At 52.2% G+C, this 24,014-nt stretch overlaps 2 protein-coding genes across 5 annotated transcripts; one reads left to right on the top strand and one right to left on the bottom strand.

Moving 5' to 3' along the window:
• Positions 1–8,640: 8,640 nt before the first annotated feature.
• On the top strand, positions 8,641–15,282 carry TMEM54 (transmembrane protein 54). 3 transcript variants are annotated; one of them, XM_057536093.1, is made up of 6 exons: positions 8,641–8,893; positions 11,148–11,341; positions 13,503–13,562; positions 13,721–13,909; positions 14,110–14,173; positions 14,601–15,282. In XM_057536093.1, exons 1-6 carry the CDS (start codon positions 8,878–8,880, stop codon positions 14,633–14,635), a joined length of 558 nt encoding a protein of 185 aa, XP_057392076.1. In that variant the 5' UTR covers positions 8,641–8,877; the 3' UTR covers positions 14,636–15,282. The 3 variants fall into 3 exon arrangements, with proteins under 3 accessions (XP_057392076.1, XP_007182534.1, XP_057392081.1); XM_007182472.2 differs by having other exon boundaries at positions 14,039–14,173; XM_057536098.1 differs by lacking the exon at positions 13,721–13,909 and having other exon boundaries at positions 14,039–14,173.
• Positions 15,283–15,302: 20 nt separating this feature from the next.
• HPCA (hippocalcin) lies at positions 15,303–23,691 on the bottom strand. Of its 2 annotated transcripts, none has more exons than XM_007182475.3 (4): positions 23,524–23,691; positions 20,312–20,710; positions 15,915–16,020; positions 15,303–15,793 (listed from the first exon to the last, which is right to left on the bottom strand). In XM_007182475.3, the coding sequence occupies exons 2-4, from the start codon at positions 20,687–20,689 to the stop codon at positions 15,696–15,698; spliced, it is 582 nt and encodes a 193-aa protein (XP_007182537.1). In that variant the 5' UTR covers positions 20,690–20,710; positions 23,524–23,691; the 3' UTR covers positions 15,303–15,695. The 2 variants fall into 2 exon arrangements, with proteins under 2 accessions (XP_007182537.1, XP_007182536.1); XM_007182474.3 differs by lacking the exon at positions 23,524–23,691 and adding an exon at positions 23,079–23,158.
• Positions 23,692–24,014: the final 323 nt, after the last annotated feature.

Here is a 24,014-nt window from a genome sequence, read left to right as displayed (position 1 = left end):
GCCCCAAACAATACCAATCAGAAATCCTCAAAATTCTTCTAAGATGTGGCCACAGTTACAATGGTTAGATGAGATTCCCCCAACCTGGCAGAGCAGCCAGACTGGCCTCATTTTATCAAAGCAGGGAATCCTTGCTGTTCTCACTCTGCAGGATACAATACACACCACGGACCACTGGGTGTTTTTTCCCCTCCTCTCCTGTTCCAAATGGGATTGCTTATTTATAATTACCTTGTGTTCCCTTCATCAATGCACCAAGGTATTAGGGGCTGATTAACTTTATTGTTTATCTATAGCAGTGTTTCCCAAACTTTTTGGTCTCAGGATCCCTGTACACTCTGAAAAATTGAAGACCTGAAAGAGATTTTGTTTATGTGGATTACATTATTGATATTTGCAATATTATAAACTAAAATTAAGAATTAAAAATAGGGGCTTCCCTGGTGGCGCAGTGGTTGAGAATCTGCCTGCCAATGCAGGGGACACGGGTTCGAGCCCTGGTCTGGGAAGATCCCACATGCCGCAGAGCGGCTGGGCCCGTGAGCCACAACTACTGAGCCTGCGCGTCTGGAGCTTGTGCTCCGCAACAGGAGAGGCCGCGATAGTGAGAGGCCCGCGCACCGTGATGAAGAGTGGCCCCCACTCTCCGCAACTGGAGAAAGCCCTCGCACAGAAACGAAGACCCAACACAGCCATAAATATAAAAATAAATAAATAAATTAAAAAAAAAAAAAAAGAATTAAAAATAATTATTTATTAAAAAATAATAAACCCATCAATGTTAAAGTAAATAATACCCTTTTCAATGAAAAATAATTACATTTTGCAAATCGAAAAAATGAGTGAAAAGAATGACATTGTTTGACATTTTTGCAAATCTCTTTAATGTCTGACTTAATAAAAGGCAGCTAGAATTCCCATATCTGCTTCTTTATTCAATATGTTGAGATATGTTGTTTTGGTTGAAGTACATAAAGAAAATTCAGCCTCACACAGGTATATAACTGGGAAAAGGAGGCGTATGTTAAAAGGATTTTCAGATAATTGTGGATATTCCTCTTTGATACTCTACCTAAACTTGACAAGTCATAGTTTTGTAAAATTTAGTTTCAATGTGGAATCTGAAACCATATCTGTCAACTTTCCATTACATTAAAATACATTGGTCTATCTTGCACTTTGAATTCATCCTTAACCTGTGCATGATTTTGTATAGTCATGTGTTGGTCACTTGGAAAGTATTGATTGGTTCACTGAGTTATACAGATCTTCCAAATGTTGACACATTTCATTATATAATATAAAAATCATATATGTTAATGTCACCACTAAAAGTCTTTAATATTGGGAAGCTGCTAAGCTCACGGCAGTGGAAACCAATTTTCCAAACATCTAATTTTCACTCAAAAGCTCAAATTTTATCTTTGGCAGCAAATATTGTCAATTTTTTTCCCTTAAATTGACAGGCTCACTTCCTTCATTTTAGAGAAAATGCCTGCCAAAAAACCTACATTTCCATAACCACAGTATGTCTTTCAATCCTTCTTTCAAGTAGAAATGGTGCTCATGAAAAAAAGCAGCTAGTTCATCTTGTAACTCAAACAATTGCACAGGTGCTTTTCCTGGAGACAACCATGGTACTTAGGCAGACAGCAGAATTCTTCCCATTTCGTCAAAATATTTAAAAGAAGTATACTCAAGGGTAGAGAGTTAATAAAGTTAATAATATTTACTTTACAAGTCATTCTTAAATGAATCTGGTATATTTATTTTTTTTGCTGTGCGTGCACAGCAGTGACAGATACAATGACTACAAGGGTATCCTGGAGTCCCTACCTTTCATAGTGCTAAGGGGACGGCTGTTTGACCCACCATTGCTTTTCCACCATCAAAACTGGAAAATAACATCTTAGAATTATGATAAAAATAGTTTTGACTTCACAGACTCCCCAATAAGGTCTTGGGGATCCTCAGAGGTTTGCAGACCACACTTGGAGAACCACTACCAATGCTTTATTCATCAGTTAACAAATATGTATCATGCATCTACCATGTCCCTAAATAACACCATTCCAGGCCCTGAGTTTTGAGTAGTGAGCTTTATATGAGTTACTTAATGCCTCTGCTCTCATATGGCCTACATTCTTGTAGACAGAGCAGAAAATTAATATATAATTAATTATAATTAATATATAAATGAACAAGGTTATTTCACCTAAAGTACCTTGGAAAAATAAAACTCTGTACTCCTTGAACATTATATAGTAATGAATGTCAATTATTTCTCAATAAAACTTAGGGGGAAAAAGAAAAGAAAACTGGATAATTTAATAGAAGGAGGCTTTGGGGTAATTTACGTTCACGGTTCAATATGGTGTCCACTAAACCCTGTGTCTATTTAACTCTAAATTTTAATTATGTAAATGAAATAACTTAGTTTCTCAGTCATACTAGCCACATTTTAAGTGTTCGGTAACCACATGTGGCTAGTGGCCACCCTATTGGACCATGCAGGTATAGAGCATTTCCATGATTACAGAACGTTCTACTAGACAGCACTGATTTAGACAGACAGAGAAAAGATTTGAAGATTTGAGGACAGAGTATTGAAGGCAGAGGGACCAGCAAGAGCAAAGATCTACTTTAGTGCCTTGAAAGAAAAGGAAGAAGAGCAGGTGGCTGAAGTGCAGTGATTGAGAGGAGAGTGGTAGGATGTGGTATCAGAGAGATGAGTGGGGGGACCTCGGCATGTTGGACATTGTAAGCTGTGGTGAAGCCCTACATAGGCCACTAAAGGGAGGTGTTTATTTTGTTTTGTTTTTAATTTATTTTTGGCCATGCTGCATGGCTTGCAGGATCTTAGTTCCCTGCCCAGGGATTGAACCCGGGCCCTTGGCAGTGAGAGCACCACCAGGGAATTCCCAGGGAGGTGTTGATAATGACCTGATTTATGTTTTTGAAAGATCACTCTCTTTGCAGTGTAGAAAATAGATTTTAGGCGTAGATGTAGAGGGGCCAGTTAGGAGGCTACTAGATGCAGGGAGTGACTGTGGAGATGGAAAGAGACTGTTTGATTTAAGATATATTTTGGAGATAGGATGACAGGACTTGTCGATGGAGAGAATATGGAGAATGAGAAAAAGGGAGGAATCGGAAATGCGTTTTACGTTGTTGGCTTGAGCAACTGGGTAGATGATGGTGCCATTTATTGAGATGGGGAAGACTGGAGGACGAATGAGTTCAGGGCAGTGGAACTAAGGGCTCTTCTTGGGTATATTCAGTTTAGATGGCCATTAGATGACAAGGAGGCATTTGGGTACACAAGTTTGGCACTTAGCGAGTGGTCAGAGATGGAGATATATATTGTTGTTACTGACATTATCATCGACATGTTGATAGTATAAAAGCCAAGAGACTGGATGAGATCACTCAGAAAGAGGGTGCAGATGGAGAAAAGACCTCTGCCCAAATTCTTAGGCACGCCATCATGAAGGGTCAAGAGAGTGGAGGCTCTTAAGAAGCTGAAGAATTGAGAAGGTAATAGAGAAAGTAATCTGGAAAGATAGGAGATAGGTGTCAGGGAGTAGGGTGCTGAAACGTAAGGTCTTAGAGGTAGTATAGTTACTGAAGATGGCAAGGTCAAGGGTTTGACCTTAGAATGGGTAGTTGAAAACTACCATGTGGGGTCTTAGCAACAGGACCTCCCAGTCCTCAGCTCAGGGCCTCCAGCTTCACCTCTGCCTTGAGGCAATTGTGAACACCAGGCATGGGGGGAAGGCACAGCTGGCTGTCCCTGACCACGAGGCTGCATCCCAGTGGAAGGCTCTTTACATAGGGTCACTGTCCTCTTAGTGGGAACAGGTAGGAAGGGTTTGGGAGGGGTTGTGCTTCCTACCTCCCTGCCTTTATTCCCACTCACTTTAGCTTTGACGTGAATAGATGAGCTTTTTCAATCTTGCAAAGCATGTGACCGTCAGACTCTGCATCAGCTTGGATTGCTGGCTACAGGCTATCTCTCTTAGCAAAGCTGTAGGTACATAAGCTCCGAGGTCATGTTGCCTGGATTCAAGCTGTATCCCTGTCTAGCTTTGTGATCTTGGGCAAATTCTTTCGCGCCTCAGTTCCTCAAATGTAAAATGGGGAATAACAATGGTACCTATTTCTTTGTGTTATTGTGAAGATTAAATGAGTTAATATGTGTAAAGCACTGAGAGCCTGGCACACGACAGTGCCTCAGAAAGACCCACTGCGTTGGGTCTTCATTGCTGTGCGTGGGCTTTCTCTAGTTGTGGCCAGTGGGGGCTACTCTTCGTTGCAGAGCGTGGGCTTCTCATTGTAGCGGCTTCTCCTTGTGGACCACAGGCTCTAGGCGTGCGGGCTTCAGTAGTTGCGGTGCACGGGCTCAGTAGTTGTGGCTCGCAGGCTCAGTAGTTGTGGTGCCTGGGCTTAGTTGCTCCATGGCATGTGGGATCTTCCCAGACCAGGGATCGAACCTGTGTCCCCTGCATTGGCAGGCGGATTCTTAACCACCATACCACCAGGGAAGTCCCTGTTTCTTTTTCAAGATTGTTTTGGCTTATTCTGGGTCTTTTGCATTTCCATATGAATTTTGCGATCAGCTTGTCAATTTCTGCCAAAAAAAAAAAAAAGGCAGCTTGAATTTTGGGGAGAATTGCCATCCTACCAATATTAAGGCTTACAATCCATGAACGCAGGATGTCTTTCCATTTATTTATGTCTTCTTAAATTTCTTTTATGTTACTGATTTTAAGCAGAAGAGTGACGTGATCTGATTTATACTTTAGGAAGATTACTCAGTAGTATGAAAAAACAATTGGGGGAAAGAGATGCTGCATGAACAAGGACAATAGTAGCAGAGACAAAGAGGAAGCACTAGTTACAGAAATATCTATGATGTAAATCGGCAGGACTTGACAATTGACTTTATGTAGAAAGAGAGGAAAGTGTAAAGAATGAATGCCAGGTTTTTGGCTTGGGTACCTCGTGATGCCACCCACTGAGATAGAAAATACACAAGAAGCAGTAGGGGGTAAAAGTTGGTACACGTTGAGCTTGAGGTGACTGGACACCCAGGTGGAGAGGTAAGATCATTGGATATTTAAATCTGATCCTCAGGGGAGCTGTCTAATCTGGGAGAATCATCATGTAAAAGGGGAGCCATGAGACTACATGAATTAACCAATGGGACCCATAAAGGAAGCAGCAAGGATACAAAGGAATACCAATATTTAAAGGTTGAGCTGATGACAAAAAGTCTACAATGGAGACTGAGAAGGAACAGCCAGAGGTAGGAGGAAAACCGGGAAGGAGATGTGTTACAGGAGTACGGAGAGAGTGGCTGATAATAATAAGTTAGGAACTGAAATGCTTCATTGGATTCAGTGTGGTCAGAAGTCACTGGTGACCTATAAGAGGGCTCTTCCAGCAGAGGGCTGGACCACACTGCTGTGGAGTGTGGAGGAGGTGGTAGTTGAGAAGATGGAAACAGCATGTAAAGATAATTCATTTCAGAAGTTTGGAGGGGAAGGGAAAGGGAGTACAAAAGCAGTAAGTGAGCCAAAGGGAGCCAAGGGAAGGTGTGTTTTTTTTAGGATAGAAGAGACTTGGGTATGTTTATAGGCTGACGGGAAAGACTTGGCAGAAAGGAAGAGGATGAGGGATGAAGTGTGGTCCATGTGGAGCTGGAGGAGTGACTGGGAGAAGGAGCAAGGTGAGTGGATTTAGAACAGTGCTTTCCAAATTTTAACATGCATACTAATCACATATCTCAAATCTCCCTTCTTCTTTCCATCTTCATAGCCACCATCCTGGTCCAAGTCCCCTACATTTCTCATTTCTCACCTGGACAAGTGAGCTGGCCTTCAGATGCTCAACCTTGTGATGTAGGCTTGGTGGTAAAGAAGCCAGGAGAGGGTAACTGAACAGAAGAAAGGAGAACGGGCTGGTGGCCTCTGGGAAGTCAGAGGATGAGGCCATGGGAGTCAAAAGACCAGCATGGTGCAAGAGAAGTCTTTGTGGGGTGCTCAAGGCTGGGATTTCAGAGGGGACCGTTCAAGGCATGAACCCGGAGAGGATGGCTGGGGTCATGAAGAAGGTCACCGAGGAGGTCAAGGAAGAGTATTGGAGGGTCCTTCACGTGGATGAGCAGGGCAATTTGGAATGACTGCCTCACCAAAATCTGGAAACCCAAGTCCTTGATAGATGGAAGGGGATGGCAGAGAGGGCAACAGATCAAGGTGATGAGAAGGGGTGGCAGAGTAAAGCCAGGAGTCAAGAGTCTCAGAGAAGGAGAAAATTACATACGCACATAGGAAAAAACCCTCCAAAATGTGAATGCTGATTATCCGTGGGAATAGGGAGGATTATGAGTAGTTCTGATTTCTTCTCTACACTTTGCTGTTTTTTTCCTCTGTTTTCTACAATAAGCTTTTTAAAAAAAAAAAAAAAAGAAATGTAAAAGATAGAAAATATACAAAGAATAACAAACTCCCCATTCACACCATGTAGAATTTGTCGTTGTAAATATGCCTAAGTCCCCTTCAACCCCCTCCTCCTCTCAGCATGATCACTTGGCTTTTCGTTTTATGTATGTGTATGGAAAGACACAAAATTGAATATGGTAGGGTCCGTGTGTGATTGTTCTACTTAGAGGGAGGAAGTATTCTAATAATCAGGGAGGAAAAAGCCTTTCTCAGGTGAAGAGGACTTGCACAGGGACTGGAAGCCTGAACCCCCTTCCCAGCTGAGCAGCCTGGCGGGGAGGCCATGCCCTCGGAAGACCCAGAGTCCAATTGAAGTGTACTGAACCACACCTGGCTGTTAAGTGTTCCAGGAAGAGAGAGAATTTCTATTTGTATTTCTCTGGCTAGGTTTCAACCAAGTCTCATATCTCTCAAGTCTTTTTATCGCTCAGAAATCTGGGAAGGCAATCACTATCTCCATTTGACAAATGGGGAAACTGAGATCTGGGGAAGGGCTGTGAGCTGCCAGGGTGTCACAGTGAGTTGGTGGAGCACAAGGGGCTAGTGCTGTAGCCTGGGGTTCTTTCCAGAACCCCAGAACCCTAGCCAGTGTGCAAAAGGGTGAGGCGCAGGCAAGGGACACTGGACAACTCAGACGAATGGACTTTGGCCACTTGGCAATAAGCAAAGAGAAATGGCAATAACTTCAGGGCGCTAAGGCTGGGCCATGGCTGGGAAACTGTGTCAGAAGAGAAACAGGTGGGCCGTTCCCTCCTCAGAGGCCCCAGAGAGTAGGCCCACTCCCTGGAGACTATGGCTCCCCTGTCCCCCACCACACTCAGGAGCAGCCTTCACAGTTAAACAGATCTGGATTCAAGTCTCAGCTCTACCAATGATACATGCTGTGTACTCTTTGAAAAGCCTCTTTACCTTTCTGGGCCTCAATTTTCTCATCTGTAAAATGGGGTAATAATCTTTAACTCTCAGTATTGTTCTAAAGATAGAAAGAGAGAACCCTCATTTATTCATCTGAAAGCAAAGACATTTAAAAGGTCTGGGTCCCCAGCCTAATTCCAGACTGCCCCAGTTGGGGTCAGTGTCAAGGGGACAGCCTGACACTGATAGAGAAGCCACATGCATGCACATGCATGAGATTTGACATTGGCTTTGCAGTGACCACACGTGCTCTCCAGGGCAGCCCTTGGGAGGTGGACTTCGTCATCAGTAAGTTGTGTGCCCCACACACAAGGCACATGCATTCAGTGGACAGCTGGTGTTAGATGCATCAAGCCAGCCCCTACCCTCAAGGCCACTGACCAGTGGGGTAGGGGGTGCAGACTGTGAATTGATGCTGCCCAGATACCACGGAACTGCCTCCCAGAGGCCTGCCTGAGGGCCAAGAGCCCAGGCTGGCAGCCACAGCACGGCCACATGAGAGAAAGGGCACTGAGACCCCTACTCCACCTCTTCCGCTGGACACTCTTGTGTGAGTCCATTTCTACATGTTGAGGATGAAACAAAGGGTCATTCTGGCACATTGAAGCGGCACAGTAACCAATAGCCAGGAATAGTAACGCTCTTGTTAGCTGCTCCTGCGAACTCTGCACTTTGCAGAGGGTTTTCAAAGCGTTTTCTTTCCTCATTTTTGTATCTCACCATGACTTTAGGGGACAGGAATTATTATCCCTGATTTTCTGAGAAGGGAACAGAGACCCCCCCCCATCTCCACCCCCATAAGTAAAGCACCTTGCTCAGCATGCGGCTGAAGACCCTCAGGCCACGGCAGGGAGGAAACCTGAGGTCACGGCGCAGGTCAAGGACAGAGCCTGGCTCCCTAGGTAGTGCTCTTTCACCACCCACTGTTGCACTTCCCCATCCTCTAGAAAGATGTGGATTCCCAGCCCTCACCTCGGGGCTTTCCTGTCCAGCTGCCCACCAGGTCGTGACAACCACGCATCAGGCCCCCATCTCACTCCCTAGCCCGGACGATCGCAGCTCCTCTAGGCCTCAGTTTCTATCTGTAAAATGGGCATCACTGGAGCGGGGTGGGCTGCGGGGGGTTGCTGGCCGGGTGCCTGCCGGCATCGAGGCGGGTGGGTGGGGCCAGCGCTGTGACTCAGCCGGGAGGGCCAGGAAGGGCTGCCCAGCCGGTCGGACGGGCCCGGGATGCAAACGAGCCGCCGGGGCCCTCCCAGAGCCGGGCCGCCCAGGGGGTGACGGGAAGGGAGGCCGGCCGGGCGCCGGGTGCTCCGGGCTCGAGGCGGGAAGTGGGCGCGGCGCGGGCTCTGCTGGGCGCTCGGCGGCTGCGGACCAGTATGGGAGTGGGGCCGCCCGGCCGCCCGCAGCGTCTGGAGCCCCGCTGAAGCCGCCGCGGAGACCCAGCTCGGGACCCGAGATGTGTCTGCGCCTGGGTGAGCCGCGGGGGGACGGCCCGGGAGGCCCGAACCCGCCCCAGATCCTCTGGCAGGGGCGGAGCACTGTCGTGGGCGCCCGGAACCCCGGGGTCCAGGCCGCCTTCTGTGCAGGTCACTTTCTGCTCTGGGCCTCAGTTTCCTCAGCACTGAGCTGGCGAGAGGAGGGCTTCTGGTATCTTCCGATGTGGGGTAGCACCACGGCCTCTCGCCCGCCCCCACTGCCCCCCACCCTCCTTTCTTGCGGAGGAGGGACCCCCAGGTGGGAGGAGAGCCGCCAACCCCCACTGCCCCCAGAAGGGAGAGCACAGGGAGGGGATTCAGAGCCCCGGAGTTCTGAACCAGAGGCTGCCTGCCCTTGGCTTGCTCAGCCTCCCAAAGGGCTCCAGTTCCCATACCCTCCACTCCCCCAAACCGGGCCAGGTGAGAAGGGCCATTGGCAAACACGATCCAGACAGAGGAGTGGGACTGATGTGTCCCCTCCCCTCACTCCCTGGACGCAATGATGCTGCTCTTGGGCATCAGACAGACCTGGGGAGTCCCTACTCTCTAGCCAAGAGAACTTGTGAGCCTCGGTTTCCTCATCTGTAAAGTGGCGAGGGAGCACCACCTCCTAGAACCATCCTGAGCCAGGGACTGCCCTGAGACTCTGTCCAGTGCTCCAGGCACAGCCCCACGCTGGCACCGTACCTCCAGTTTGACCAAGTCTTGGTCCTGGGATGCTGTTGTTCATGAGCCCAGCCCTGAGCCGGGTGTGGTGTCTGGGTGGCCAGGTAGGTGGGTGGATGGGGTGAAGTGGGTCAGGCCCCTGGGACAAAGCTGCCATGCCCTTTCCTGTTTGGCCAGCAGTTAATCTTCATGATGCCATCCAGTCCCACGGTGCCTGTCCAGCCCATCGTCTGCCCTCTGTTTCTCCTCGATCTGGTACAGCTCCAGAGGGTCCTGAAGGCTCCAAGGATCTCAGAGACCGGCTAGACCAACCCCTTCCCATTTTACATATGGGGAAGCTGGGGCCCAAGAAGGAGAGAGGCTGGTGCAAAGTCGCACAGAGGGTCTGTGACTGAGTAGCCCCAGCCCTCTCTGCTCCCGGGGGCTTCCTCTGGGCGCAGCGCCCCCAGGGACATCCAGTCTAGGGATTCCTTCCTTTCTCTCTCTCTTTCTCTCTGGCTGCAAAACTCTCATATATGAAGTATGACCCAATCCTTGCTGCCACAGATGGGGACACTGAGGTCTAGGAAGGGACTCACAGGTCCCACAACGAGCAGCTAAAGGAAGAAGGGGAGGCTGTTTAGTTCTAGGGGCCAGGCCAGTCTTCCAGTCTCACAGAGCTGGCTAGAGTGAGGGGGCTGGTGAGCCTAAGGGGCCAGCATGGTGCAGAGCCAGGACCCAAAGGGGACATTCCAAAGAGCAGATCTGGAACAGCCGGAAGGAGGGCTCCTGATCCTGGGAGTGTGCAGATAGGGGCCGAGTAGCCACTTGGACACTCAGAGAGGATTTGCGTATGAGTCCCTGGCTCATGTCCGTGCCTAGTGCCCCTGCACCAAGAGCTCGCTTTCCCAGCACCCCCCGGGTATGCCCCACTTTCCCATCCATCTCCTCATGGGACCCTCCTTCCCCACTGGGAAACAAGGGTTATTCTTCCCATTTTACAGATGGGGAAATGAAGACTCAGAAGTTTGAGTATTTTGCTGGTGTCAGTTCAGCAATTGTGAGTTGAGTATCTACTGTGTGCCAGGCCCTTTACACCAAACTGAATCCTGAATAGAACCTGATCCCTGCCCAGTGAACTAGGGGCTCCTTGGGGCCTGGGCAGTGACCATCAAGCTCTCTGTGGTACCTCAGGGCCTGGCATGGAGCAGGCACTCAGTGAACATTGATGTAACAAATGTATGGATGAAAAGTATCAGTGGATGCAAAGCTTAGTGGAAGGATCACGGGTCTAGAGCTAGAGACCTGGGTTCAAATCCGGACTGTGCCACGCATGACCTTGAACACTAACAAGGACTACTACCCTTTATTAAGTACCAGCTGTATGCTTTTCCAACCTTAGAGATCCAAGGACTCTCATGAAAGCACTGTGAACCCCTTTTCCTGATGAGGAAACTGAGGCGCAGAGAAGACAAGTTACTGGCCTTGAGTCATCCAGAAATAGATTTAGAACCCAATGTCCATCACTCCTGCAGGGGCCTCAGTTTTCTCCTCTGCCCAGCAGGATGAGCCCTACCCATGGCCCTGACATGGCTGTCCCTCACAGGTAGCCTGAGTGTGGGTGACTTCCGGAAGATGCTGATGAAGACGGGGCTGGTGCTGGTGGTGCTGGGCCACGTGAGCTTCATCGCAGCCGCTCTCCTCCACGGCACGGTGCTGCGCTATGTGGCAGCCCCCCATGATGCTGTGGCTCTGCAGTACTGTGTGGTCAACATCCTCTCTGTCACTTCCGCCATCGTGGTATGGCCAGGCTGGGAGGGTGACTGGCAGGAGGGGGCTGGAGGGGGCTGGAAGGGTCTTCGATGAGTCCCCACCCACAGCCTGGGGTGGGCAGGCAGACAGCCCCAAGTACTAACCCCTGTTCCACCACTTACCAACGGCACCAGTCACCCAACCTCTCTTTGCCTCAGCTTCCTCAGCTATGAAATGGGGACGGTAACAGTGTCCATCTGAGAGGGTCCTGATGAGTACTGAATGAGATCATCCACATAAAGTGCTGAGCACAGTGCCTAGCACATGGTTAACACTCACTACTGTGAGCTTGGATTATTATTACAATAGGGAAATAGTCAAGGCACTGTTGGCCAGAAGGAAGGAGCATCAGCTCAGCTTGGGAGGGTTCACAGAGGTGGAGGCCCCTGAGGTGGGTATTGATGGATGAATAGGAGTTCAAAGATAGGCTGCAATTACCATAACCTGGCTATGAAGCCTGCTGGGGCCAGCAGGTAGGAGAGGAAGCTGGGATGGCTTTCAAGTACAGAGAATGGCAAATGCAAAGGTGTGGAGGTGGGAATGGATAAGGTCTGCTCTGGAGACACAAAAAACTAATCTGGCAGGAGCTTAGCATTAGGCCTGGACTATAAGTGCTCAATAAATGGTAGACATGGTTATGACTGGATGTCAGTACCTGTTTGATGAATACATGAATGAAGGGGCCTGGTATTCTCAAATTTGTAAAGCCCTTTCCCAACTGTCAGCAGAGGTGGCTACAGCCTTTGGGGAACATCTGCACGTCAGTGTCTGAGTTCCACCCCTGCCACCTCCTGGCTGAGGGATTTCTTTCTCTCTCTAAGCCTGTTCCCTCCCCTGCAAAATGAAGCTCAGACAGCCTGCTGGCCCTAAAGCAAGGATCACAGGCCCCGGCAAGTAGGAGAGCCTCAGTCAGTGGGACAGAGCTAGGCTGTACAGATATGTGCAGTGTCCCTTGGGGTTACTATTATTGTTGTTTATTCGTCTCACCAACCTTGTGAGGAAGGCAGGCAAGGCAGTGAGCTCGGGGTTAGGAGGTCCACCACAGATGGGCTCTGGGCTGTACCACTTCAGCTGTGCTCTTATTTCCTCAGTTAATCCCCACAGCTCCCTGCAACACGGGGCCATTATTTTCCCCACTTTACAGAGGGGGAAACTAACTCAGGGATTCACCCAACCTCTTGCTGATACAAAGAAGCCAACCTGGATGTGAAACAATCTGTGGCTTACACCAAAGCCAGTGTCCTTTCCCTGAGCTCATTGCTGCTGAGCAGGTTTAGCCCAGAGAGTTTGAGGCACTTACTAGTGGCTGCACAGTGAATTACAGACATTGCTGGGCCCCCTCTCATCTCACCTGCCTCCCGCGGGTCCAGCCCTTGCCTGATAAAGTGAGGGAACTGAAGGAGGGAGCCCAGCTGAGTGGAACCCAGAAGATCCAGAGGGCAGCTGGTGGGCTTAACAGTGAGGTGGGCCCACGTCTTGGGGCTAGGGGTGGTTAGGGAGGCCTGCAGGAGGGAGAACCCAAGCAGGTAAAGAGGAGCAGGAAGGGCGTTCCTGAGAAAGCGCTGTGTAGGTGGCACCAAGAGTAGGCTCTGTGTGGGTGTCCATATCCAGGGCGATGAGGAAAGAGCCTGGCCCAGGGTGGAGTTGAGATACTGATGGGACAGGGGCCAGGTCACTGAGAGCCTGGGATAGTTAAAAATACTCCTAGGGATTTTGAATTCTACTCCACAAAGTATCCTGGTTTATTTTAAAATAACAATTTTGTTTTTAGTTCCTTGCCAGTTGAGTTACTGAGTTTCTTCCAAAATCTTTTCCACTCCAGGGAAACATGTCATATATATCCTGTGACATGGCTCTGTGGCCCTGGGATACACAGGTGCCTGCTTGAGAAATGCAGCTGTAGGCAGTGGGGAGTCATGGAAGGTTGTAGGCAGGGAGTGACTGTGTTTTAGAAACGTCACTTCAGGGCTGGACCATGAAGAGGCAGTGTCCCCATGCAGATGGAGGTAATGAAACCAAAGCTAAGCAGGGAGTGCGGGTGTGGAGGGCTAGAGTTGGTGTTGGTGGAATCTTTGCTGGAGAGTGGCCCTGACCCCCTGCCCACTCTCCTCCAGCAGGGGGTCAGAGCTGACTTGAGCCTCCTCCGCAGGTCATCACCTCAGGCATTGCAGTCATCGTGTTATCACGCTACCTCCCCAGCATCCCTCTGGTATGTGGTACCTCCTGGGAAGGGGCTGTACGGGTAGGGGCAGCAGCCACCCCCAAGGGCCTGGCCTGCTTGGAGGGGGTGAGGCTGACCCCATGGGGGCCAGAGCTGCCCATGGGGCCGAGCCTGATGTCCACTGACCAGTGGCCTCCTCCATCCAGCGCTGGACAGTGTTTAGCTCGAGCGTGGCCTGTGCCCTTCTCTCTCTGACCTGTGCTCTCGGCCTCTTGGCCTCGATTGCTGTGACCTTTGCCACCCAGGGCCGGGCACTGCTGGCCGCCTGTACTTTTGGGGGCCCCGAACTACTGGCACTGGCGCCCGACTGTCCCTTCGACCCCACTCGCATTTACGTAAGTGCTTAGGCCTGGGATGGGGTGGGAGGGCAGCGAGGTGCTCATCAGAGGTGGGAAGGGTTCTTGGAGTCCTGGCCTCCACTCCTCAACCCCAGGCAGCCATCACTGTCCCCTGTCCCCCTACAGAGCTCCAGCCTGTGTCTCTGGGGCATCTCGTTACTGTTCTGCGTGGCAGAGAGTGTGTTTGCTGTCCGCAGTGCCCAGATCACCCACCAGTTGCTGGAACTGAGGCCCTGGTTGGGGAAAAGCAGCCATCACATGGTAAGGCCTGCCATTCCCCCCCCCCAAGCCCTGACTTCATACTTCCTGGGAGCCCCTGCTGGGGAGCTCAGTCTGATCTGTCCCCACCCCTCTGTAAAGGGCCCCCACCTTGAAAACTGGGGCAATAGTTTTCTCCCCAGGACCAAAAGGAGAGACTTGGAGGCTCAGAGAACTCAGATCTCCCAGCTAAGTCATACAGCTGACACTTGGCTCTCCCAAGGCCCAGGATGAGTCTTGGGGAGGGGGAGAGGTATCTGGGCTGGAATTGGGGGCACTCCAAGGGTATGGCCTGACTCTTGCATAGTGGAGAGTAATGATGTCCCTTCACCCAAAAATCCTCCCGCCCCCCCACTCCTCCCACTTTCTGGATGTCTTAGAGGAGGAGACCCAGACCCAGTGGGCCTGGCAGCCTCTGACGTCTCCACAGATGCGGGAGAGCCCAGAGCCTATGGAGGACCATGACCTGCCGAGCTGCACTAGCTCTGGGCTGATGACCCTTTGACAGCTGTTGCCTCACCCAAGCCCTGTGGCCACTGCGGCCCTCCAGCCAAGTCTGCACTGGGATCAGGCCAGGATTCCTGCAGCCAGCCAGGAGGGCTCACTGCCACTCCAGGACCTGGGGCGGGGGGTCTTTCACCCCTCTCCTCCAGCCACCCAGCCCACTGCACTGAAACGAGACTTTATTCTGAAGATATTAAAAAGAACAGAGATGCTCCACGTGGATGCATGCAGCGGGGGAGGGGACTCAGCCGGGGGCCTGTGCTGCTCTCCCACACAGGACACTGTGGGTGGCGCTCTAGGTGTGTCTGCCCATCTGTCTGTGGGCCTGTGTGTGTATCTGAGAGAGACAAGACACACAGAGGGGTCAGTGGGTCTGTGTTCATCAAAATGCTGAAACGCAGGCGGGGGTTCATGGGACTCACAGCTGGGGGGCTGGAAGCAGGAGGTTTTCCTTTTGCATCATGGCCTCTGGGCCAACAAGGGCAGGAGCAGGCAAGGTTGAGGCCCTCCTGCAGGGAAGGATGGCTCAAGGAAGGTTTCTCCTCAAGCCCCCAAACCTCTGGAATCCTTCTCTCCGCTCAAAATAAAAAGACAGGCATGATTCCCAACTCCACCAAGGCTGAGATCTACAAGGGTTGGGGTGGAGGCAGGGAAGCTTGCCCCATGGTTGGCGGAGGGAAGTCTGGCCTCGTGGCTGGGTGTGTGCGGGGGTGGGGGAGAGGGAATGGCTGAAGTTCTGATAGCTAGGTAAGGGAGGGCTGACTCTGAGGCTGCGCAGACCAAGCCACAGCCTGTGTCTCTATCATTGCCAAAGGGAGATATTGCCTCCCGGATGGGGGGTGCTAACCACTTGCGGGCTTGGGCCTTGGGGGGGCTGCAGGGTTCCTTTCTCCATAGGCCCCTCAGAGTGCAGACCCTGGGGGTGGCAATCTGACCCCCAGCCTGGACAGACACAAGGGCGAGGAAGCTGAGAGCCGGGAGAGGGCCAGTGAAGGCAGGGAGGGGAAACCTGGCTCCTCGCTCAGAACTGGGAGGCGCTGCTGGGGTCGCACTGCAGCAGACGCACGATGGACGGGTCGCTTTTGGCCCCGCGGATGAACTCCTCCAAGGACAGCTTGCCTGCGGGGTGAGGGGAACAGTGACGGAGGAGAAGGCAGCAGCAAAGCGAGGGGCTGCAGAGCCGAGCCGCGGGAGAGGAAGGGGGAGTGGCTCCCGCCCCGCCCCGCCCCTGCCTCCTCACCGTCGTTGTTTGTGTCCATTTGGCGGAAGATCTTCTCAGTCCTCTTTTCCGGGGTCGACTCGTCCTCCGGCATCTTCATCACGGACGAAACCATCTTGTAAATGGCCTGGGGTGCGGGTGGGGAGGGAGTGAGGGGGAGCCTGCCTGATCCCTCCACCCCCAACTTTCCAAAAACGCCCCCAGGTGCGCTGACGATTGCCGCTCCCGCCAAGGTGAGGAGGAGAGCGGGTGACGGAGGAATGGGGGAACTGGGAAGTTCTGGAAGGAGTGACGGAGAAGGTTTCCAGAAGAGGGGGCTATTGGAGAGAGCCCTGAACAAGTTGCCTTGGAGCGCTCGGTGGGAAAGGAATTGCTGGCAGAGGGATCTGCATGTACAAAGGCCCCAAAGCGGGCAGCCCTGAGTGGACGCCGAGAATTTGGGGATGGCTGAATGCAGGGGGTCAGGAGAGATGTTGGAGGACATCGGGGCCCAAATGGAGAAGGGCCTGGAACGCCCGGCCAAGGAGCTTGTGCCGGACGCCCCAGGTTCCCAGTTAAGTCCCAGGTTGAAAGAGCTGCTTCTCAGAAACTTCGGGGCTCCGGGCGGCCCGCCCTCGATGGCCGACAGGGGGCGCTGGGCGAAGGGGATGACACTGGGCTGCGATGCCACTGTGGCCGGCAGGGGGCGTAGAGCCGCCCTGAGAGCTGGAGGGCGGGAGGCAGCTGGGTCCACAGGGCGCGGGGGATATTATGCAAATAAACGCACGTGAGTACCTGCCCAGGGCGGGGACAGCCTCGGCTGTGCTGGGCCGAGGACGGCTGCCGCCAGATGCAGGAGCTTCGGAGGCGACTCGAAGGAGGGTTTTTGCGCTAAGCCTACACAGAGCACAAAGGACTTGGCCTGTGGGCTGGGTCCCGGCGCCCCGGAGCTCAAGGACCAGACCCGTCGCCTCAATCTGCCAGCTTTTTGCTACTGACACCTCCTCCAAGAAGCCTTCCTTCTCCCATCCCATAAACTTCCCTAGCCTCAGATCCGGCTTTGGCCTCCGCAGTGGTCTCTTCCGGCCTCTCTAGGGTCTGTCCCCAACGCTGCCTCTGAGACCTCTTTACAAACACAGATCTCCACCACCACGTCCCCAGCCCAGGGGCCGCCCCCTCGTTCCCAACATACACAGGCCTCCCTCCGGGCCTGCCGTGCACCCAGCTCCTTCTGGATGCTGCCCCACGCTCCTTCTGCTGCCTCCCACTCCTCCTTGGTGCTGAGCTTACATGGAGCATTCTTAGGGAGGCCTTCTCTGATCCAGGCTGGGTCAGGGCCCATACGCTGCCCCAGAGCCTCCTTTGGGGACAACTCTCCAGAAGTAATTATGCCTTTGTAGGATTGCTCCTCAGCCCCAGCATACAGATAAGGACCATGCACATCTAGCTAGTGCCCAGATCCACAGAATTTAGCACAGTGCCTGGCATCTGACAGGGACTCCCCTGTTTAAAAGCCACTGGCACCTCCCACTGCCCTCTGTTATCAAGTCCAAACATTTGGCCCTTGGCATTCAAGGCATTTCACACTCTGGTCCCTGCTGACCTCTCCACCATCAGGCCTCCCCTAGTAGGTGATTCTGCCATAACCAAATACCCCTGCGCCTTTCAGGTCTCCCAGAGTGTACAGCCTCTGCCTGGAACAATAATACTAACTACCATTTACAGACACTCACTATGTGCAAGGTCCTTTACATACATTATTCTCACCCTTGCAATAGCCCTGAAAAGCAGGTATTGAGATCCCCATTTTCCAGATAATAAATCGAGGCTCAGAAAGGAAATTGATGGCAGACACCAGATTAGAAATTGCTCCCTCTTAGCCACTGGATAGATGCTTGTGGAGTGCTAATGACCCCTCAAAGCAGGGTATATGAAGTAAGGTGGCCTGGTTCCACTAATCACTTGTTCTGTAGCCTTGGACAAGTACTTAACCTCAGTTTCCTCATCTGTAAAATGGGGTAATCATATCTCCCTCATTTGGACTGTCTAGAGTATTAAATGAGATACTGTGTATAGCTGGCTAGAGTAAGTGGTCAGTAAACATAATCATAGTATAACCATTACTCAACCACCACAGCCTCAGGTCTTCCCTGCCCTTCAGTCCCCTGGACTCCCAGATGTCACCTTTACACCCCTGTCACCAAGCTGGTCAGTGTGGCCTGCACACTTGTCTCTCCCAGCAGAGTAGGAGCTCCACGAGGCTGAGGTGAGGTCTCTTCCCTTCCAGTGTGCCCACCACCTGGCACAGGGCTCCGTCCTGAGAAGGACTGAGCAAGTGACTTAGAGAGTGACTGCTCCCCTGTGACAGCCCTTCTCCTGGGCCTCCTAATTAATTGTCTGGAATTACTGCTCACTCATTGTTTCAATGGAGCCGACTTGTAATTAATCGGTCACTAGGGTTTGCAGAGTTCTGTCTGCACCTGTCGTCTGGAGCCGCTGGGTTGCTGTAAAGGAACCCAGGGCCTAGATAGCAGAGGCCAGCCAGGAAGGGGTCCCAAGGATGCCCAAAGAATGGTACTGGCTTGACCAATGCCCTGGGTTTGGAGCTTCCAGCAAGGCTGACATTTACCAGTATACACCAGGCAACCACACTAAGTGGTAAAACATGAATATCCATACAGATTAGTTGGTATCCAGCTGCTGCCCAATCCCTGAGTGATCTTCCACCACCCTGGCTACCCCAACCCTTCCACCAGGACCCCCAGAACCCCCCACTATCCATCAACTAGAGAGTTAAGGCCTGGCCCATGGGAGTCATTGATAATCATTAAGTCTTTTCCCTAGTGATAGACATAGGGAGAGCACCACATCCTAAGGCAGCCCATTCTACTCTAGCTGGAGAGAGCAGACCCAGAAGCCAAAGTCAAGAGTCCACCAGTGGCTGGATGAGTTGGGAGGGGGAGCAGACAGCAGAGCTGAGGGACCAGAAGGGAAAGAATTCAGAGAGGAAGAAGGAAAGGGAGCAAGAGCCTGTACAAAGTGGCACATTCCAAGGATGTTGAAAAGGCCATTCTGGCTGGAGCAGAGAATGTGCAGAGGAGAAAATAGTAACTGACAATCGCTAATGTTTACTGAGTGCCAGTTATATGCCAGGCCATCTACTAGAGTCTTTATCCTGCTTTATACCCACAATAGCCTTGGAAGAAGGGGTTAGCACCCTCACTTTATAGGTGAAGAAACAAAGGCTTAGGAAAAAAGTGAACAAGGAACTGGTAGGTAAAATAGGACCAGATCCCTGATGGACCTCAATGCTGCTGAGGGGATGGGCACTCTGGAAGGTTTTTGAGATAAAGCTAACGTACTATACTTAAATTTGTTCTAAGAAAGGACATTCCTATCAGGTCCTTAAGTCTCCCTGTGAGATCAGTCTCACCATCTCCATTTTACAGATGGGCAACCTAAGAGTTGAAGCCAACTCCAGAACTGAAAGTCAGACCCATTTTAAGAGACAGCTCTGAGTGTTGACCAAGTTGAACCTGACTCCACTTAGATGCTGTGTGACCTTGGGCAAGACACTTCACCTCTCTGAGCCTTATGGGGTTGTTGTAAGGATGCACTGAGTTCATGGGTATAAGCATCTCACAGTACTAGGCTCTTAGTGGGCTCTCAATCAATTAGTTGGAAGGTGGCTGGGTATCCAGATGGAATGTGGGTGACAGAGCCAGGTGGCCCATTCACAGGCTGTGTGATCTCAGGCAAGTGTCTTTACCTCTCTGAGCATCCATTTCCTCATGAGTAAATGAGGATCAGTGAAACATAACTGGCCTGTACTCTGCAGAAATGTCAAGTCTTGAAAGACAAAGAAAGGCTGAGGAGTTTACAGATTAAAGTTTACAGGAGTTTACAGATTAAAGTGGCCTAAAGAGATAGGATGACTAAATGCAATGTGTGATCCTAGACCAGAGCAAAAAATGCTATAAAGAACATTATTGAGACAGTTGGCAGAATTCAATATGGTCTGTAAGTTAGATAATAGCATTGTTTCTATGTTAAATGTCCTGACTTTGATAATCATATTATGGGTTATGTAAGAGAATGTCCTTGTTCTTAGGAAATCTATCCTGATGTATTCAGGGGTAGAGGGTCATGTTCAGAACAACAAAATATTACACACACACACACACACACACACACACACACACACACGATGATAAAGCAAATGTGGTAAAACGTTCATTGGTGAAGATGGGTAAAGGGTATGTGGAAGTTTTCTCAACTTTCAATTGGAAATTACTTCCTATTAAAGACTTCTTTAAATGGGTCATAAGAATAGCACCTGCCACTGCCTACCCACGAGGGCTGTTGAGAGGGTAAAGAAGGCTGGCAGGTGCAAGCTGCTGGGCCCTGTGCCTGCCATTCTGAGGGGCCCAGGGGCCCACCTGCACGATCTCCAGCATCTCCTCACGGCTGATATAGCCGTTGCCGTCCAGGTCGTACATGCTGAAGGCCCACATGAGCTTCTGCTCCAGGCGGCCACGCGAGGTCACACTCAGCGCGATGATGAACTCCCGGAAGTCGATGGTGCCATCGCTGTTGGTGTCAAAGGTGCGGAAGACATGCTCCGCGAACTTGGAGGCGTCACCGTAGGGGAAGAAGTTGGCGTAGATCTTCTTGAACTCATCCACGTTGAGGATGCCCGTGGGGCAGTCCTTGAGGAAGCCCTTGTACCACTCCTGCAGCTCCAGCTCTGAGAACTCTGTATTCTCCCGCAGGTCCTGCAGCATCTCGGGCCGCAGCTTGCTGTTCTGCTTGCCCATGGCCACCAAGCCAAATCCCACCTGGGTCCCCGAGGGGGTCAAGGGACAAAGAGGAGTGGTCAGGCCCTCCTGGCCCCTTGACAACACTCCAGGAGTGCCCCCAGACACCAGCCACCCCAGCCTCTCTTTTGACCCAAGGAGAGAGAGGAGCTGGCCCAAGATCACACAGCTTACATATACCCAGGCACCCTGCCACTGTGTCGGCTCCACACCATTTCCCCAGACCTTCTACTTTCCCAGGGAACAGACCTGGAGACAGAGGAAGAGAAGGGGGCTCACCTTTACTGAGGCCCTTCTCAGTGCCAGCCACTGAGCCTTCCCAGGGTATACCATTTCACCCTCACAAAGTGAAGCCTGGGAATTAGCCCATTTTACAGATGAAAAGGTAGGCTCAAGGAAGTAAGGTGACCTGCTTCAGGTCACACAGCCATGAAGTGACAGGGCTAACTCCCAGAGTTGCCAAGGGAGGTGCAGAAAGGCCCTCTGGTCTTCCTCCCTCCTACCCACTGCCCCCTTACTACCTCACATACACCTGCTCACACAAAATACACCTGCAACCCAAACACTGACCTGTTCTCCCTCCCACCATGTGTGCTTGACAAGAGGCAGAATAAGGTAGGTGTTAGCCTGGGCTCCAGAGCCAGATCACATGGGTTTGAATCCCAGCTCTGCTTCTTACCAGCTATGTGACCTTGGGCAAGTACCTTAAACTCTCTCTGCCTCATCTGTAAAGTGGGGGTAATAGTACCTACCTCATTATTGTTGTGAGGATTAAATTAGTTAATACATATGAAGCACTTAGAAAGATGCCTGCACATATAAGTGCTACCTAAGTGTTAAATAAATTAAAAAGATTTACATGTGTCCAGATGCCAACAGTAAACAAATGAATACAAACTGACACATATTATGCTACACAGCTCACCAAATCCACACATGGATCCCATGCCACTCACATACCAGCACACACCCACCCAGGGTCACCATGCCTCCACACACAACAACATTCCCTCTGTTCCACAACTCACATGTACTGACACAGCACCACGCACGCACAACTCCCATACCCTGTGCATCGAGACACACCAGCCCACAACCGCACATGTCTCACACATGCCATCACAAGCCAGCTCCCATGCCTACACCTCTCACATGGCCAGCTGCACGTGGGACCCTCAGACACCCTTGCCATCTTTATTTCTTTACGGGGTGCTGTCAGGTGCCAGGAGAGGGAGCTGCAGCCCTTCTCAGGCTTATGACAGCCCCCTCTTCCAGGGAGACCCCTAGCCAGTCAACCCTCCCCCAACACTTACCTTTCATCTAGTTCAGAAAGGTCCCCTCGTGCAGGAGGTTAGACTGTGGAGGACTGAGGGGAAGGTATTGGAAAGGAGACAGCCAGGCGGTTCTGGACAGGGATGTAGGGATGTGTGTAGGTGAATCTTCCCCCCAGCTGTGAGACAGAGTGAGGGGGTTATTCCTTGTGTGTGCATGTGCACATGTGGGTGAGCGTGTGTAAGTGCATGTGCTCATGTATGCGTGTGTCCCTGGCTTCTGCCTTGCATTTGTCTCCCCGTGTATTTCAATTTATATCTGTGCATGTGCATATATGTGCGTGTGACTAGGTATGCACCCATTACAGTGTGAGGGGCATGTACCTGTGTGGCCATTTGGGGGACCTGTGTGTGTCCTCAGCAGTGTGTCACATGCATGTTTCTGTAAGTTGGTTCCCCTCCTTTCTAAATCAGCCTTTTTTGCCCCAGGCTGAGGACCCACTGAACAAGTGTGTGGGAGGGCACTGAGGAAATGCCTGGGGCCGGGGTGGCTGAATGTGTCCCTTAGTCCCCTCCTCAAGGTCCAAGGAACTGGGTCATCTGGGCGGAGGCAGAGAGACGCGCTGGGCAGGAGAGATCTCCCAGTGCCCCCTCCTCCCTGCCACCCTCTAAGTCCCCCCCCCTCAGTTGGAAGACTTGGAAACGATGGTGGTAGAAGATTCTGCTGTCTCCGCAAAGACCCCGTCCCCAAAATGGAAAGGACCTAAGCTCGGTCTGAGAAACCCGCCTCGGAGACCCTCTCCAGTCCTCTCCCCAGCTCTCGCCCTGGCCCCCGCCTCAATCCTTTCAGCACTCGGGAAGCGCCAGGCGCGTGGCCCTTCCTGGAGGGGGCGTCCGGAGGCGGCCAGAACGCGACTCCCCAGGCTGGCCACTCGGCGGTCAGGACCCTGGATAGCGCCACGCGTTTCCCGGCGGGAGCCCCACTCCCTGAGTCCCCGGAGGGAAAATTCCTGGGAGGCACGGGAGCGGCGGTGTTGGGGAGCCCTGGACGTGGCCCCCTACCTCCGGGATGCCCCTTCCTCGCACCCCCTGGCCCCGGCCGAGCAGCCCCCACTCACCCAGCGACGCGGAGACACCGACTGCGCAGGGAAGGCGGCGCTGCTGCAGCGCGCGGCGGCAGAGGCGGCCGGAGGGGCGGGCGGGGGGCGGGGGGCGGGACTGCGAGGGAGACGCCCTGCAGCGTTAGCCCGGTGCCCCTCCCCTGGGGCGGGGGTCCCCGTTCCTCCCTCTGCCCTCGAGCCCTGATAGTGCGTGGAGCAAAGGATTAGGCTCCGCCCCCGCCCCTGCCCAGGAGAGGGAAGGGGACGCCCTCACCTCTCCGGCCCCCCCCTCCCGAGGGAGCACCCCGCCGGGGGAGGAAGGCAAAGGTCCCCATCTCCTCAGCCTCTCGACTCAGGTAGCCCGAATACGGTGGACGGTGGGGGTAGTCAGTGCCCAGACACCTCTTTCCTAAGCCGGGGACAACCCCCGACAGCTCCGCCCGCCTGCCTCCCCCATCCCTACCTGGGCTTGGAGCCGCAAGTCACTCCGAGGGCGGAAATCGGATCCTGGGGGGCTCGATAGGTACCCTCCCTGCACCTGCGCCTCAACTCCGGAACTAACTGAGCTCTTCAGAGAGGGGGCAGCGCCCACTCCTCCAGTCCCTGAGGTCTTGGGGGGCAGACACGCCCCCTACCCCGCCTCTGCCTTAGAGAGCCCCACCCCCTTTTCCCTCCCGCCACACCGGATCTCGTGCCCAGGACCCCTCTCAGAATGAATTCCACCTCTTAACGTGGATCTAAATTGCTCCTCCCATTCCCCCCCACTCCAATCAAGAAGCCCTCTCCCTCCCTCCCCAGCCTCCCCAGTGCCTGTACTGGATTGCGATAAGTGAGGGCTGGGGAGCATCTCCAGCCTGGGGGGTTCTGAGGTGTGTAAGCCCCCTGCCTGCAAACAGGACAGCCCCTTTCCAGAGTCACTGAACTCTATCAAAGCTTCTCCTGCCAGGATGGGGG

This window comes from Balaenoptera acutorostrata, chromosome 1 (genome assembly GCF_949987535.1).
Source record: "Balaenoptera acutorostrata chromosome 1, mBalAcu1.1, whole genome shotgun sequence".
NCBI classification, from domain to species: Eukaryota; Metazoa; Chordata; class Mammalia; order Artiodactyla; family Balaenopteridae; genus Balaenoptera; species Balaenoptera acutorostrata.
Note: the sequence above shows the minus strand (reverse complement) of the source record. Positions and strands in the feature narration are given on the sequence as shown.

Excerpts from the sequence above, each read along its gene's own strand:
- HPCA (XM_007182475.3), bottom strand. The coding sequence starts at position 20,689 with ATGGGCAAGCAGAACAGCAAGCTGCGGCCCGAGATGCTGCAGGACCTG. Across the intron at positions 16,021-20,311 it reads AGATGCTGGAGATCGTGCAG|GCCATTTACAAGATGGTTTC; the intron begins GTGGGCCCCTGG and ends CCCGCACCCCAG. Across the intron at positions 15,794-15,914 it reads AATGGACACAAACAACGACG|GCAAGCTGTCCTTGGAGGAG; the intron begins GTGAGGAGGCAG and ends CTCACCCCGCAG.
- TMEM54 (XM_007182472.2), top strand. Across the intron at positions 11,342-13,502 it reads CTGTCACTTCCGCCATCGTG|GTCATCACCTCAGGCATTGC; the intron begins GTATGGCCAGGC and ends CCTCCTCCGCAG. Across the intron at positions 14,174-14,600 it reads GGAAAAGCAGCCATCACATG|ATGCGGGAGAGCCCAGAGCC; the intron begins GTAAGGCCTGCC and ends ACGTCTCCACAG.